Consider the following 15592-nt stretch of genomic DNA (forward strand, 5'->3'; position numbering starts at 1 on the left):
CTGCTGTGATTACAGGTGTGCGACACTGTGTCCAGCTGTGCCTGTTACTCTGACTTCAAACCTATTCAGTAATTTGTAACAATGATTTTACTCTTATAAGCGATTCTATTAAATCTAGCACGTTTTCTTTCTTCAAAGACTTTGAAAACAAGCACAGATGAACACCCAGCTAGGTTGTGGTGGGTGGCCGTGGAGGGGTTCCAAGTCCCTGCTATAAGATGAGCACAGGTCAGTGCGGATCCCAGCTTCATGTGTAAGCAGCTTCAAGCCCACATAACTGCATGGGCTCAAAGACACAAATGATTTCAGTGCAGAATTATGCCTTCCAGCCACCTTCCAAAAATGTTTTATGAACCTCAGAGATCTTCTACAAGATGGAACATGCAAAGAGGAAACCCTATAGCCCACCATGAAGACAATGGGAGCCATCCAAACTAGCTTTTCATACACTCCAAGTAAGGTTCCATCAAAGGAGTCTCCTTACACCAAACTGCCCTTTCATTTTTCTTAAGAAAAAAGGTGATCATTTACTGAGAAAGAAACATATAACTTTCATATAGTTCTTTGTACTCCAGACCCAGCTGCATTTTGTTATGTATCTTCATATCTCCAAAGCTATACTTAGGCATCTGTTTATTACTGTGTATATGCAGTTTGTGGTGTGTGTGTGTGTGTGTGTGTGTGTGTGTGTGTGTATGTGTCAGACAGAAAAAGAGAGAAAGAGACAAAGTAGTATTTGAGAAGACCTTATTTCTGGGAATTACTGGTTCATCTAATTGAATGTAACTGTTTTCTCAGGAATCTAATAGTACAGAAAATTGGGAAAATGACTGAGGCGTGGTGGCATATACCTGTAGGTCAGCTACTCAGGCCAAGGCAGGAGGATAAGTCCAGGAATTCAGTGCCAGCATGGGCATCATAGTGTGACCCTGTCTCTTAAAAACAAAAACAAACTGGGAAAATGTAAAGATGCTAAAAACTTGAGGGCCTTTAGAAAAATTATGTTTAAACCTGAAATAATACCATGGATGACTTAACTCAAAGAATAGCAGTTAACACATTTGCCCTATTCAGTAAAGAGGTTATAATTTATAAATCGCTTTTTTTCCCTGTGGATGTTACTTCATTTTTTCAGTTAATCCGTTGATTCAGAAAAAGGCTTTCATTTCTTCTCAGGTCTCAAAAACATTATAATAAAAAATCAAAACTTTTTTTTGTGTGTGATGCTGGGGACTGAACCCATGTCCTCATGCAAGCTAGGTAAGTGCTTTACCACCAAACTATACCACTGTCCCTGTAATATTCTAGAATTTTTTAAAGAAAGATCACTTCGTATCCTAAAACTGCATTCTTGGGCACTGTTTAAAAAAATTCATGAAGCTAGTTTTCCTGAGATGCTTACAGTCTACCTCAGAGTAGTGAGGGTAGAAACAGCTCCTTCTGGAATGTAATCTCCTGGAATGTAATCTCTCCAAGGACACTGTATTTTTTGGTTCTCAAATAGGGGCATGAAACCCAGGCCAAGAATCTCTCCCTAAATGGGCCTGCACTCAGAACATGGCCTACCAAAACTTGTGATCACTGCACACGAGGAAGCTAAGTTTCTTAATGAGGTAAAATGCCTCATTAAATGCATTATTACTCCACATCAGACATTTCCTAACTCCCTGGTCAACTACATGGTCTTGGGCAGAAAATGTGAGGCTTTAAAAAGTCAAGGGATCAGTCGACATCAAATCTAGAAGGACAAGGCACTTAAGCTGATGACATCAGTAGTTCTCTTACTGCTTCTCCTATGTTGTCTTAGGTCAGCTATGCCGATTTAAGTATCACCGTACCAGGAAAAAGCTATGGGACTTCTGTCATAATGTAAAATCATCTTAATGAGCAGGACTTAGATGTGAAAGAGTCCTCTTGTTCTTGCCTAGATAGTGGATTGCAGTAAAAACCCCATAGCAGCTGGGAAACAAACATTAGTACCCCTTTGTTTTGTCCTTTCAGTTCCTAAGTCTTAATATGCTGTTTCCTGGGGTCTTTTTTGGCAATGGTAGTTAGAATGTTTTAGGACAGGAGAAAAAGAGGCTAGGAGAAAGGGTGGAAAAATGATGCCTAAGAAGTTTGGCATCTCAGCTCAATTCTCTGCTTTAACTGGCAAAAACACTGTCCAATCAGAGAGATAAATACCCTGAGGAAGGCTGGGAGAGAATTTTTCATAATAGAGGAGTTCTTATAATTTGATGAATGGCTACTGGATCCATGGCTAAGAAGTACAATAACTTGAGAATCAGGAGTCTTATTTGTGTTGGTGGAATATCCCTAGTAGTAGCAATGTAATAAAGGCAATGACAGTTTAAATTTACAATGTTATTTTTTTCTTTCACAATTATCATTTTTACAATGTAAGGTAAAGGCAAATGTTACTTTCTCCCTCTTCCAGGGTCAGGAATGAAATGTTATCCAAGTTTGTAAGCCTAGCACATGGCAAAGCCAAGGCTTAGTTATGGATCTTCTGTCTGAAATCCAGTGTCCCTTCCATTCCACTGCCTTAGAGAATTATTTACAAAAAATAAAACACACACACTCATTCTACACAGCAGCCTTCAAATCTTGGTCCTAGTAATGGACCCATATTTACTTACCCAAGTGCTCACAGTCAAGACTATTGGGAAATGATGTTTTAAACAGTCTCTGCTGCTTAAAAGTTGGAAAAACACTGCAAGTTGTTACTCTAACTCATTATCTACTTACTCTGCTTCCTCAAAGAGATTCCCAATATTTTTCAGTGGCTCTGCTGCTGGGCTCTGGGCCAAAATGTCTTTTATCTCATTGATTTTCTTCTCCACTGAGTCCACAGTCTCCCGGTAAGGTCCAATTACACCACCAATCTTCAAGGCTTTGGCTTTCTCCAGGAACTTGTGGGTCCTATTGGTCAACTCAGAGATGATCACATCCCAGAGAGCAAAGCACTGGTGGCAGGGTGTACAGTTGGGGAAGACGCCTGAGTATCCTCGTGTACACTTGTCACAGCGTGGACCCTCAACACCCTCCACGCACACACACTGGCCTGTGGACTGGTCACACTGAGGTGTCTCGATGCCCCTGGGGTCACAGTCACAGGCTAGAGAGGAAACAGTAATGGTAGGTGATCTACTGAATCAAGTTGCAATTACCAGATTTAGCATTGAGAATCCTCGGTCACTGTTAAAATGGGAAGTGTCAACTGTCAATGACATATTAGCAACTGCTCATGTAGAAATTGCAAAGGCTTCCCTTAGCACATATGACTTAAACCCTCGTTGACCCTCTTGGCAGTAGAAATAATTTAAAAATTAATAGCTAACACTTGTTGAACACTTCAACTATGTGCCAGGAATTTCAGAAATGTTTTACCGATCTTGTTTCATGGCAACCATATGAGATAGGTGCAATAACAATCACTTCTTCACAGATAGGGAAAGTGAGGTATAGAGAAAATGAGTCTTATGCAGAAAAGGCCAAGTCAGGAATCTGATTCACCATTTTAACTCCAGAGTCTGTGCTCTTGACCTCCATCCCATCTCTGCCTCCTTCTAACTATGACTTCCTTCAGATCATGTTAGTACAGATCATTCAGGTTACATCCTGATATGAGTCATTTGGCAGAAGATGCATCATTCAGAGCAGTGCCTAATGGAACTGATCCTATCTGGTCACAAAACAGAGCAGTGGTACTTGGTAAAATGCATAACCTTGATCAAAAGAAAACCAAATCTGGAAGAAGTCTCAGGAATCCAAAGTACCTAAAGGCTTTCAACTGGCCGTACTACCAAAAGTGTTACACAGATTTAATGCAATTCCTATTAAATCCAATGACATTCTTATGGAACTAGAAGAAGCAATCATGAAATTCAGTTTGGAAAAAGAGACCCAGAATAGCCAAATTAATACTTAGCCAGAAGAGCAAAGCAGGAGGTATCACAATACCAGACCTTAAACTCTTAAACTCTACTACAGAGCAATAGTAACAAAAACTGTATGGTCTTGGCACCAAAATAGACATGTAGAACAATGGTACAAAATAGAAGGCACAGAGACAAACCCACGTAAATACAGTTATCTCATATGAGACAAAGTTGCCAAAGCCATACATTGGAGAAAAGACAGCCTATTCAACAAATGGTGCTGGGAAAACTGGAAGTCCATATGGAACAAAATTAAATTAAACCTCTTTCACCCTACACAAAAATCAAGTGGATCAAAGATTTAGGCACTAGAATAGAGATCCTGTGCCCAAATTTTCATCATGTGGGCTTAAGACCTGACTTCCTTGATAAGATTCCTAAAGCACAAGAAGTAAAATAATCCATAAATGGGATGGATTCAAACTAAAAATTTCTCAGCAAAGGAAACAATAACATGAAGAGAGAGCCTACAGAATGGGAGAAAATCTTTATCACATGCACCTCAGACAGAGCACTAATCTCTAGAATATATAAAGAACTGAAAAAACTTAACACCAAAAAAATAATAAAATAACCCAACCAATAAATGGGCTAAGGAACTGAGCAGACACTTTACAGAAGATATACAGTCAACAAATATGTGAAAAAATGTTCAATATCTCTAGCAATTAGAGAAATGCAAATCAAAACTATTCTAAGATGTCATCTCCAGTCAAAATAGCAATTATCAAGAGTACTAGCAACAAGTGTTGGTGGATGTGGGGGCAAAGGTACACTCTTACATTGCTGGTGGGACTGGGAATTGGTGCAACCATCACAAAAATCAGTATGGAGATTCCTTAGAAAACTTGGAATGGAACCACCATTTGACTCAGCTATCCCACTCCTCAGTCTATACCCAAAGGACCCCAAATCATCTTATTACAGTGACACGGCCACATCAATGTTTACAGCAGCTCAATTCACAATAGCTAAACTATGGAACCAACCTAGGTGCCCTTCAGCAGATGAATATACACAATGGAATATTACTCAGCCTTAAAGAAGACTGAAATTATAGCATTTGCTGGTAAATGGATGGAACTGGAGAATATCATGCTAAGTGAAATAGGGCAATCCCAAAGAACCAAAGGCTGGATGTTTTCTCTGATAATCAGATACTAATTCACTATTAAGGGTGGGGCAGGAATAGAGGTATTTTGGACCAGACAGAGGGGAGTGAAGGGAGGGGAAGGTATGGGGGTAGGAATGATAGTAGAATGAATCAGACATTATTACCCTATGTGCATATATGATTACATGACCTGTATAACTCTACATCATGTACAACCAGAAGAATAAGAAGTTATACTCCATTTATGTATGATGTGTCAAATGCATTCTACTGTCATGTATAGCTAATTAGAACAAATAAAAAATATATATTAAAAGGCTTTCAACTGCATATAATCTCATTTGTGGGTGTCTGCCACTGTGATAATCACCCTAGCACTATAAGTGGAGACTCAAAACGTTAGAAGTGATCCAAAGGCCTGATATGGTTGGCATTTTATACACGGCCAGATGGCAAGAGGTAAAATCATGCCTAGTACGGGGTAAAAATTAGTGTTTCTGGGCAACAGCTGTGATTGACTTTGTTGTCTACAATGCCAATGTTTCTGAATCCTGGCTTAAAGTTCCAAATCTCAGGTGACCAAAATATTTTTCTATCAGTATTCGATATTTCACAGTATTTGTATAGTGTTTGAGTAAATAAAGACTGATGCTACATACATCTCTGGCCTTAAATCCATTCTAGGAAAAGTTGTGAATAAGTAAAATAAATATGATTTTATTTCCTTAACTAGACTGTGGACTTCAAAGGCAGGGGCATGTCTTCAACCATTTTTCCATTTTCAGTATTGAGCACAGTGTTAACTTGCATTTGCCAAATAAGGTCCTAACCTCATTTACATACCTCCTCAAAATAAAATAACCCTCCTAAAACTGGTGGCAACTGTGGCAAAGCACAGCAGATTCATACTCTTCCAGATACTTTTATAAAGTCTTCCTGGGTAATAGCTGCAATTTGCCTCTGCCAGATTGTCTACTGGAACATCTTCCAGAAACAGGTAAACTGATATTCCCTAGAGCTGCCTTCAATACCTCCATCTTCTGACACCATTTGTCTGACCCTTACCTCAAAACATCCTGCCCTGTGTTGCTAGTTTACCTTTATATTGTCTTTCTTTGCCAACTACACCAAGTTCTTGAGCAGCAAGTTTGGTAAGTCCAGAACTGTAATGAAGAAGGCAAGCTGGGAACCCGGCATAGTGGCACATGCCTGTTATCCCAGCAACCTGGGAGGCTGAGGCAGGAGGATTGCAAGTTTGATCCCAGCCTTAGCAATTTAGCGAGACCCTGTCTCAAAATAAAAAGGAAAGGACTGGGGATGTAGTTCAGTAGCAAAGCACCCTAGAGCTCAATCCCCAGTACAGACAAAACAAAACAAAACAAAAAAACTCTGTTATGGAACCCTGGGCAATTAGGAAACTGAGTCATGGCTTCCACATCTGTGAAACAGGCATGATTACCCCTACCTTATATGATAGCTTTGAGGATAAAAATAACTAAATTCTAAAGTGCTTAGGAGAGCATCTGATCTCTAAAAAGCACTCAAAAAACTGTTAAGTTTTTAATATCACTTTCTGTATCTGATGGTCCGCCCAGTGTTACCTGATTACATTTCCACTGGATAAAAGAAAAGTAGTCATAGTCTTAGGCTTATTTGCTAGTAATCGGAAGTTTAGAATATTCCAGTTTTTAACTTTCAGGATTACAAAACATACTTTTCTTGGTGCCTTGGGTTTTCAAAACTAAACTTTGGGTTTTAAAATTAAAACTTGGATTTTTTTTTTAAACACCTAAGGCATGTTTTATTCTTTCCTAATTTTGGAAAGAATACTGAACCAAGAAATAGCTTAAGCAAGCTATGTGTAATTTTAATTGTGATTTCTATACCCTTTATTCTATATGTTCCTTGAAAAAAGGGTTCCATGATCAAGGTCCATACAGGAGATTCTACATCTTCCCCTTGAAGATTAAGAGCACATTTCACACTAATAAACACATAAAAAGAAATTTCAGCATATTAAAGATCCAGAGGAGTTCGGCAGGAAAACAAACAAACCTAAACTTGTTTTTACATTTTTTTTACCCAGCTGTATCTCAAACTCATTCATGGGATTGTGTTTTAGTGGAATACCTAGTGAAAAACCAGAAAAATAATGAGAAAGGTACTACTTTCAGTTTCTTGGATGAACAGAATAAGAACTTAGATAAGGCTACACCTGAAAGCCTTATGATATTTAAATTTTTTTTTAAATTTCTTTTCTTAGTTTGAATATCCATATATATTTTCACATATATATTCCTATATGTTTGTATACATTCACATATATATGAATATACCTTAACAGCAACCAAATTCATGCTCATACATTTTCATATATATTCAGTTACATAATCATAAACTATAATTAAAATTGAGTATCCATCTTAAAAGAAAAATAACTATATAAAATTTACACCCACTTAAATATTTTCATGTATATTTTTACATATATATTCATATTTGTATTCCTATATATGGATAATAACGTTCAATTCCTAAACTAACCCTAACAATTTTTCTACATTAGTCCTATACCTACCAATACAACTTAGAGAAACCACTATACATATAAACCATAATATTTTACATGAATGTACCTATGTATTTGGGGATATAAGTTCATATATTCACATAAAAACCCAGATATTTTATATATATATATATATATACATATATATATATACACACACACACACACATTTCAATAGGTACAACCCAGATTTCACATGTAATATAACAGTATTGCTTACCTTAAAAAATGATATTTAAATTTTAAGAATGATTTTTATATCATTTTGGTAAATTCGTTGTCATCCAGAAAACTTGGTTACCAGGTGACTTGCATCAAAATTACCTAGAGGGATGATGAAACAGATGCCTTTGCTGCTCCCTCATCCCATCTTCTGATTCAGGAGGTCTGGGCCCAACAACTTAACATTCTACAAGGTCCCAGGAGATGTGCTGTTGAGCATTGCTAGACCTGACTTTGAGTATTGACCGTGTCATTTTTCCAGCTGTTTCCACCTTCTTTGTATGTTTGAGAGAGAGAGAGCAAGAGTGTGAGCAAATGTGTGTGTGTATAGATACCTTCTCAAGGGTGGAGTAGAACCATGACTTTAGAGTTCACAATGTGAACTGATGCACAAGTGTAAGGGCCTATGTAATAGAGGGATAAGCAATGCCACCCATGATACTGAAACCACTTCACTCCTGCCCCCGTCAGCAGTCATCCCTGTAAGTGCCCCAAGAACCACCTACTAAAGCCCACTTACCCCACACCTCCCCAGGCTTCAGATAGCTGAGGCATATGCTACACAGATAGCTTTTAGTTTGCTCAGAAAATTATTCTTTCCCCATAGCTCATGCAAAGATACACTTTAGTTCAATCCTGCATAGGTGTCTACTGGGTTCATGATTAGGGCAAGGGATGCAGGTCAACATTGAATTTATTTAACATTTCTCTGATTTTTCACCGATTGCATTGCTAAGGGCACATCTTGCACTCATTCTGTCACAAGCATCTTTGAGGGAAAAAACACTGGGCTGGCACCATAGGCTCAAAAGGCAGATAAAGTTTCCCTCCTTATCTGGCCACTGGGTGGTGGAGGGTAGTTTGGGTCCTGCAGGGCTTCAAATCTCTCCAAAAGACAACCACCAGTTTAGCCCAACATTCCTTTCCTTCAACTGAGGAGCTGATCATCACTGAAAAAGAAGCTCTGCACTCTCAAAGAATATAAAACAACTGTTCCAGAATACATCCGGTTTTAATTTCAAACTGAAGCTGGGAAATGGTTACACTCCTGAACATGTGCTTCCTTCCCAGCTTACATATTTCCAAAATGGCTTCTTGGAGTCCCCTAGGAGATGAGCATCAGAAGACCCACATGTATGACCTTGTCAAAAGACCTTTCCTTACCCCAGATCTTTTAGTGAAACTCTTACTACTCACATGCCTGGAGGAGAAAGGTTGGGTCACACCTGGCAACTTAAAACTTCTTGGACACTAACTAACATTATGAAGGAAATTCAAAGGTCATCTCTCACACTCACCAGGATCTAAACAATGATAAGCCAACTGTGTAGGCCATGGCTGACGCACTCCAGCAGCCTTCTATGAGAAAGGGTGTGCTTCAAGCACAGCATTGCATTAGGAAGTGATAGTATTTGGCAGAGAATCAAAAACTTTCTCTTGGAAAGAGGAAAGTATATACAGAAAAAGTTATTGCCTGATCTTTAATATGAACAAATCGTGAAGTTCAAGAACAGCATTTCACGAGAGAAAATTATTTTAATGAGCCCCAAGAATTCCATGTTCATCTGCAAATACATTTTCTGTGGTCAGGAGGTGTCCCCTCTGTTTACTAAGTTTTCTTATTTAAAACATGATACCTAAGAGCTAGGTACATGAAGACTATTGTACCAATTTTAAAGACATTGAGGCCCAGAGGAAAACATGTATAAGTCGGTGTCAGAATGGAAACCTGCTTTCCTCATACCCTTCCCTCTCCTTCTCCAGAGCTGATTTCCCCATTAAGCAAAGTCCACCTTTCAAGGCCTGTCATTTAAGGCTTTTCACAAGGGTGAAACCAAATCTTCCAAGACTCCAGCCAAGATTTTTTCCTAATGGTACTTCCTATGGTCTTCGCACTACATGATGTCCTTATTGTCTTTCAGCTATAACAGTAATTTCTCTCTAAATACCAGCTATTAACAAGGAGCCACCAGGACTGTGGAAAGAGCAGGACCCTGGGCTCCGAGGCATGGCCTCAGAGCCCTGGCCTCCCCTCACACATCTTCAGGCAAGCCTTTTAACCTGATTCTGAGATTAGTCAACTATGACAGGGAGGTTAGTTAGATTTACCCTCAGAGGTTGCTGCAAGGATAAAATTAAGACTGATAGGGCTGGGGAGATAGTTCAGCTGGTAGAGTGCTTACCTCACAAGCACAAGGCCCTGAGTTCGATCCCCAGTACCGCAAAAAAAAAAAAAAAAAAAAATCAAGACTGATAATCATATGTGTGAAAATGCTCAGCACTGATCAGATCTCTGCAAATGCCCACTAGAAGTAACTTTCTCCATAAGATTTTATCTAATGACTTCAGTTCCCACTGATCTTGCCCTACCAACTGACAGGGGATCTGTTCCACTCTCTTCCTGCTTTCTGTGCTCCATTTCCCCAAATAGCCAGCCTCAGGTCAAGGCAAGAGCCCTGTCCACTCACCACTATGCACACATGTCAGTCAACACTGGGCTCATTATCCACCTTTCTGTTGGAAACTTACATTTGCCTTGGGACACAGAAAGTCTTAAGTATCTTAAGTACCAGATGACAGTTATCTGCTGCCACCAGCTTTGCTTTTTAAGTAATGTGGGTCTCTAGGATTTGCAGCAAGACTAAAAGGTTAGCTGATACTTTACCAGGACATTTCCATTTCACTAAAAGAAAAACTTGAATACTTTGTATGTCTTTACATGTGGTTTTCTGTTTTCTGACATTCTTTCCTACCCCTTTCCCTTTTTTTGGCCCCCGTACTATAACTTCAATTTTGGAATGAAAGAGGGAGGATGACTATGATTTCACCTACAGAAATTGCTGCCTGACTAGCCCAGGGGTTGCAAATTTTTTACATAAGGATCCATAGAGTGACTATTTTAGGTTTTACTGGCCACTCTGTCTGTCATGACCATTCAACTCTGGCACTGCAGCACAAGCAGCCGCAGATAAGATATAAATTAGCAGGCTATTTAGTTACTAGCAAGGGAAGTGGGCTGCATGAAGTCTGCCCACTTCTAGTCTAGATCCCCATTTCCAGGGACCCACATTCTGTTATTAGGATTAGATAAGAAAGACTTCACCCTCCTATCAACAGAATTTACAATTCTCCAAAGACTCAAAGTCTGATTTCCTGAAGTACAATGGAAATAAAGAATAAGAGGAGTGATTATAGAAGAAATTCCAACCTGAGAGAAGAATTCAGGCATTCTAAAGATAAATGTGTGGGCAAAAGAATGCACTTTTTTTTTTTTTTTTTTTTTTTTTACTAGAGAAATGTGAAATAAGAAACAAGCATGATGGGGAAAAGGGCCACTGCTCAGGGCCTCTCACCTGTGCCCCATAGTTGTCTTCCTCTGGATTTAGAGACATTGGCCTTTTCTAAGAGCCAAGGTCCCAAATGGAAACCATATCCTCCCTTTGCAATCTATGAATCAACAGAAAGATTCCTTACATGACCCTTTAGCTTCTGGGGGGCACAATGCAGAGCTCCAGGCTGAACTTTCCTCCAGCATGTTCTCAGTGGGTGGATGAGACTCTCTCTCCATCCCAGCACAGTGGTGGGCTTGTTCAGACTTGGCACCATCAGCCAAGAGGCCCAACTTGCTGGGACAATAGGAACATTCAACAATTTGTATGTTGGAGGCTCAACTCATTTGTCTTTTACATAACTACATTTTTTTCCATAAGGAGAATATTATGACCTAAGTCTTTCTATAAGCTTATTGTTTGCAAGATGGCACCAGAAAGTCTAAATTTGTGCCCTCCAACAAACCGTTTCAACTGAAAATATATTTGGCAATTAATTACATAGTTCAAGAAAAGAATATGTTCTTTCCTCATAGTACCATCTAATTTTAGATAACATTTCTTCTTGTCTTTGCTGATCTTTGGACCCAGTCCCTCAAGTTCTGTTACTCCCATTTCTAATGCACCCCAGTGCAAATAGACCTGAGCCTGGTCTGCTACTGCTGCTTCTTTTTTTTAAACACATTTTAGTTGTTGATGAACCTTTATTTTGTGTATTTTTATGTGGTGCTGAGAATTGAACCCAGTACCTCACACATGCTAGGCAAGCGCTCTACCACTGAGCCACAACCCCAACCCCTGGTCTGCTTCTTACTGCCCCTGTGATCACTGGACCATACTGAGTCTCGCTCCCACTGCCATCCAGTATGAGCAGGCCTTGTGGCTGCCATGAATCACCCATTGGGAATTCAATTCTCGCTCTCTCTAGATGCTTTGTAGGTTTTCAGCCTCCTCTGCAGGTTATCGAAGGCCTTTGGGACCCAGTGTATTCTGCCTGAGAGTCTGCCTTAAGCACTGTGGGACATTTGTCATCCTATGGCAACTGCCCCATCATGGTGATAACCCAAATGCTCCCCTTCCCCCAAATTTCCAAATGTCCCATCCCAGCCCAGTCAATGCAAACCCAAAGGGCAGTATAGACCTTAACACTCAAAAAGATACAACATTTTATAACTAAATTGCCCAAGTTAGCAAAGAGGTTAGGTATTTTACATCTAGATTTTAACACTTTGGGGAAAGGGGCTTTCTGGTCCCCATCTTTAAAAAATCCCAAAGATGTTGTAATTTAATAAGAAAGTAAGGAGAAAATGGAACCCCTAGATCTAGAATCTGCCAATACATCTTGGGTATTTTCCCTTGAGCCCATATACTATCTCCAAAGGTCTTGCCACCAACTTTTTACTAGTTGGGGTTGTTTTAGTCAGCTTTTGCTACAACCAAAAGACCTAACAAGAACAATTAGAAAGGAAAAGTTCATTTGGAGCTCATAGTTTCAGAGGTCTCAGTCCATATCTGGTCGATTCTACCGCTCTGGGTCTGAGTTGTGGTAGAACATCACAGCAGAAGGATGGCAGAGGAAAGTGGCTCAGGACATGGCCACCAGGAAGCAGAGAAGAGGCTAAGCTCAGTTCACCCAGGACAAAATACATACCCCAAAGACATGCCCTCAACAACCTGTCTCCTCCAGCCACACCCTGCCTGCCTATAATTACCACTTAGATAATCCATTCAAGTGGATTAAAGCACTGATTAGATCAAGGATCTCATAACCCAATCATTTCATCTCTGAATTTTCTTGCCTTCCCACACAGGAGCTTTTGGGAGACACTTCATATCTAAACATAACAGGGATGGGCTGAATAGGTGTGAAGACTTAGATTACAATAAAAGGGTCACAAAATATATAAAAAACTGAGGTTGAATTTTTTAAAAGCAAATTCTGCATGTTTTTTTTTTTTAATTATATACATATAATGATAAATGCATAGAAAGAAGATTGGAAATATTCATACCAAACTGAGGAAAGGGAGGAATGTGCTGGGGTGGCAGAGAGGAGCAGGGGCTTGGCATTCTCCTAATACAGAAGGAGTGTTTGACTTGAACACAGGCAGCCTGACTCCAGGCACCCAAGCTCTCCGCTATGGGATTCCATCTGCCTAGCTCCCTGCTGCCCTCCTGTCACTGGGATCCAACTGCACAACAGCACAACAGGAAAGCCTTAAAGCCAGATGATGTGTGTAGTGTCTTTATTAACTAAAGGTCTGATTATCTTAAAAAGGAAATACCAAAGGGAGATGCAGAAAGGCATGTACATGCCAGATTCAATACATTCTCCTCATACAAACTACTTCTCCTTGCAGAAAACTTGGGTTTGTATTACAAGTTTGTTTTTCCTGCTTATCAGTTTCCTATGTAATGAGCTGACTTTTCTTCTAGATAAAATGAACAAAGAAGTTGGCAAACTTCAATGCTACAAATCTCATTCTTCACGAAGTTTCTAAAACAGGATCTAAATTTTGACCCAAATAAGCTGGCATGGGGGTCCATAAGCCACAATTTCTGACAGATTTAGAGGCAAAAGCTTAAAGAAAAGATAAAAGGGTAAGAGGTAAAGTTCTGACTACTCCATGAACAATTCTCTGATTGACTCAGCCCTTGGGTAACAGGCATTTCATGCCAAAAGAGCTAAGACGGCTAAAGGTCAGAGAGCTTTGGCAGCCAAGGCTGTTTTGCCAATAACACAGGCTGATAGAATCAGGGAATAAGCAAAGATAGAGCCATTATGTGGAAAAGAATCAAGCCCTTGGGGCACTATAAGATTGAGGAATTAAACAGATAGTGATCGAGGCCCTGGAGAAACCAGGGTTTTATTTCTAGAGAAATCTGAGAGCAACTGGTCCACTGACAGTCAATACCTCCTAATAGAACTGAGAAAGTCCGAGCTCATTGGAATCAACATCTGGACTGGAGAGTGATAAACGAAAGAGTACTTGTTTATTGACACAGCAAATATCATCCCCTCTGTGAAACAAACCTTAATCAAAGATGTCCACACCAATCCTTCTGGCCAAGCCTCAACTTAGGAACAAGTCATATGAATTTGTTCTGGTGTTGTCCACTGTTCCAAGTTTTCTGCTATTAAGGTACATAGTTCCTAAATTTCTGTTTTTTTATAGGAAATACTTCAAGAGTTGCTCACTTAAGATCTGTTATTTCTTGTTCTCATCCCAAGGAGATGATATATCCAAAAGAAAAAAAGGTCATTTTAAAATTTACAGTCCAACAGGGACTTACTACTTGGTGCATGCAACAAAGAAAATACACCAAAGAGCATACAAACTATAGAAAATATATAGTTATAAATTAAAAGAGAAGAAAAAGTAGGAACAGAAGAATAGGAAAGAGTTGAAACAGCTTGTTAAAATTTTGCCATAAATGTTTTTGCTTTTGGATCTGAAAATAAGTTGGTAGATCAACAAAACTGCAACTGTTTTGAATCAAAATGCAGTCTATAAAAATAAAATTAAGCAATCCTTATCATTCATATGATTTTACCAAGTTTTCATTCTTAAGAAAATGTCATTTCTCTAAGTGAGAGTCTGGGTTTAATGCACATTTAACAGACATGGAAAACCAACCCCACATTCCCTTTGTTGTGCACAAAGACTCCATGACATCACCCTCCAATTTCACTGATGTGGGCAATATATTACACCCAGATACCAAGAGCTTTAACTGCCAACAGAATCTGCTTGACCCACTAGAATCAAATGATTTTACTAGAATAACTGTTTATCTCTACATGTGCCATCAAGGAAGGTGGCCAAAAGGTACAGTTCAGAGAGGGGAAGAAAAAAAACATCAGTTTGCAGAAATATACAGTTCACATGTTCCCATTTTGCTTAAAAGCATTTACAAAAGCAACTTGGAACATATCTGTGTGTGTGTGTGTGTGTGTGTGTGTGTGTGTGTGTGTGTGTGTATGTGTATGTGTGAGTGCACGCGCGCATGTGCGCACATGCACTTACATGTGCAAAGAGACAAACAATGCTACCCCAGGTGTGGGGAAGGTGTGAGCACACACACTTTTCACTGAATACATTTATCTGTGAGGCTAGATTAGATCAGAAAAGCAAAACCAAAAGCACTGGGCATGGACTTGTCATGTAAACATGCTGATCTGCACTGCACTTTAGAAAGGCCCTTGGAAAGCCTGCCCCTTCCCCTGCCATCAAAGCTCCCAGCAGAATACCTGCACCTCACCTCGGCATTCCACGTCGGGATCTCCCCAGAAGAGCTCCTGACACTCGCTGCAGGTGCGGCCTCCAAATCCCGGCATGCACTGGCACTGCCCTGTGAACTGCGGCCAGAACATAGATGGTGGTCAAGTAGCTTCAGGGCAGAAGCCAGTTGTCAC

At 39.7% G+C, this 15592-nt stretch overlaps 1 protein-coding gene across 1 annotated transcript in view; it reads right to left on the minus strand.

The window, feature by feature from the left end:
• LOC306667428 (laminin subunit beta-1-like) overlaps window positions 1-15592 on the minus strand; it is a 69947-nt gene that overhangs the window by 11095 nt on the left and 43260 nt on the right. Inside the window, 2 exon segments of the mRNA XM_079150050.1 lie at window positions 2749-3118; window positions 15439-15535. Of these exon segments, the coding sequence (XP_079006176.1) occupies window positions 2749-3118; window positions 15439-15535 (467 nt within the window).

The sequence above is a fragment of the Sciurus vulgaris genome (genome assembly GCF_902686455.1).
Source record: "Sciurus vulgaris genome assembly, chromosome: 8".
Classification (NCBI taxonomy): domain Eukaryota; kingdom Metazoa; phylum Chordata; class Mammalia; order Rodentia; family Sciuridae; genus Sciurus; species Sciurus vulgaris.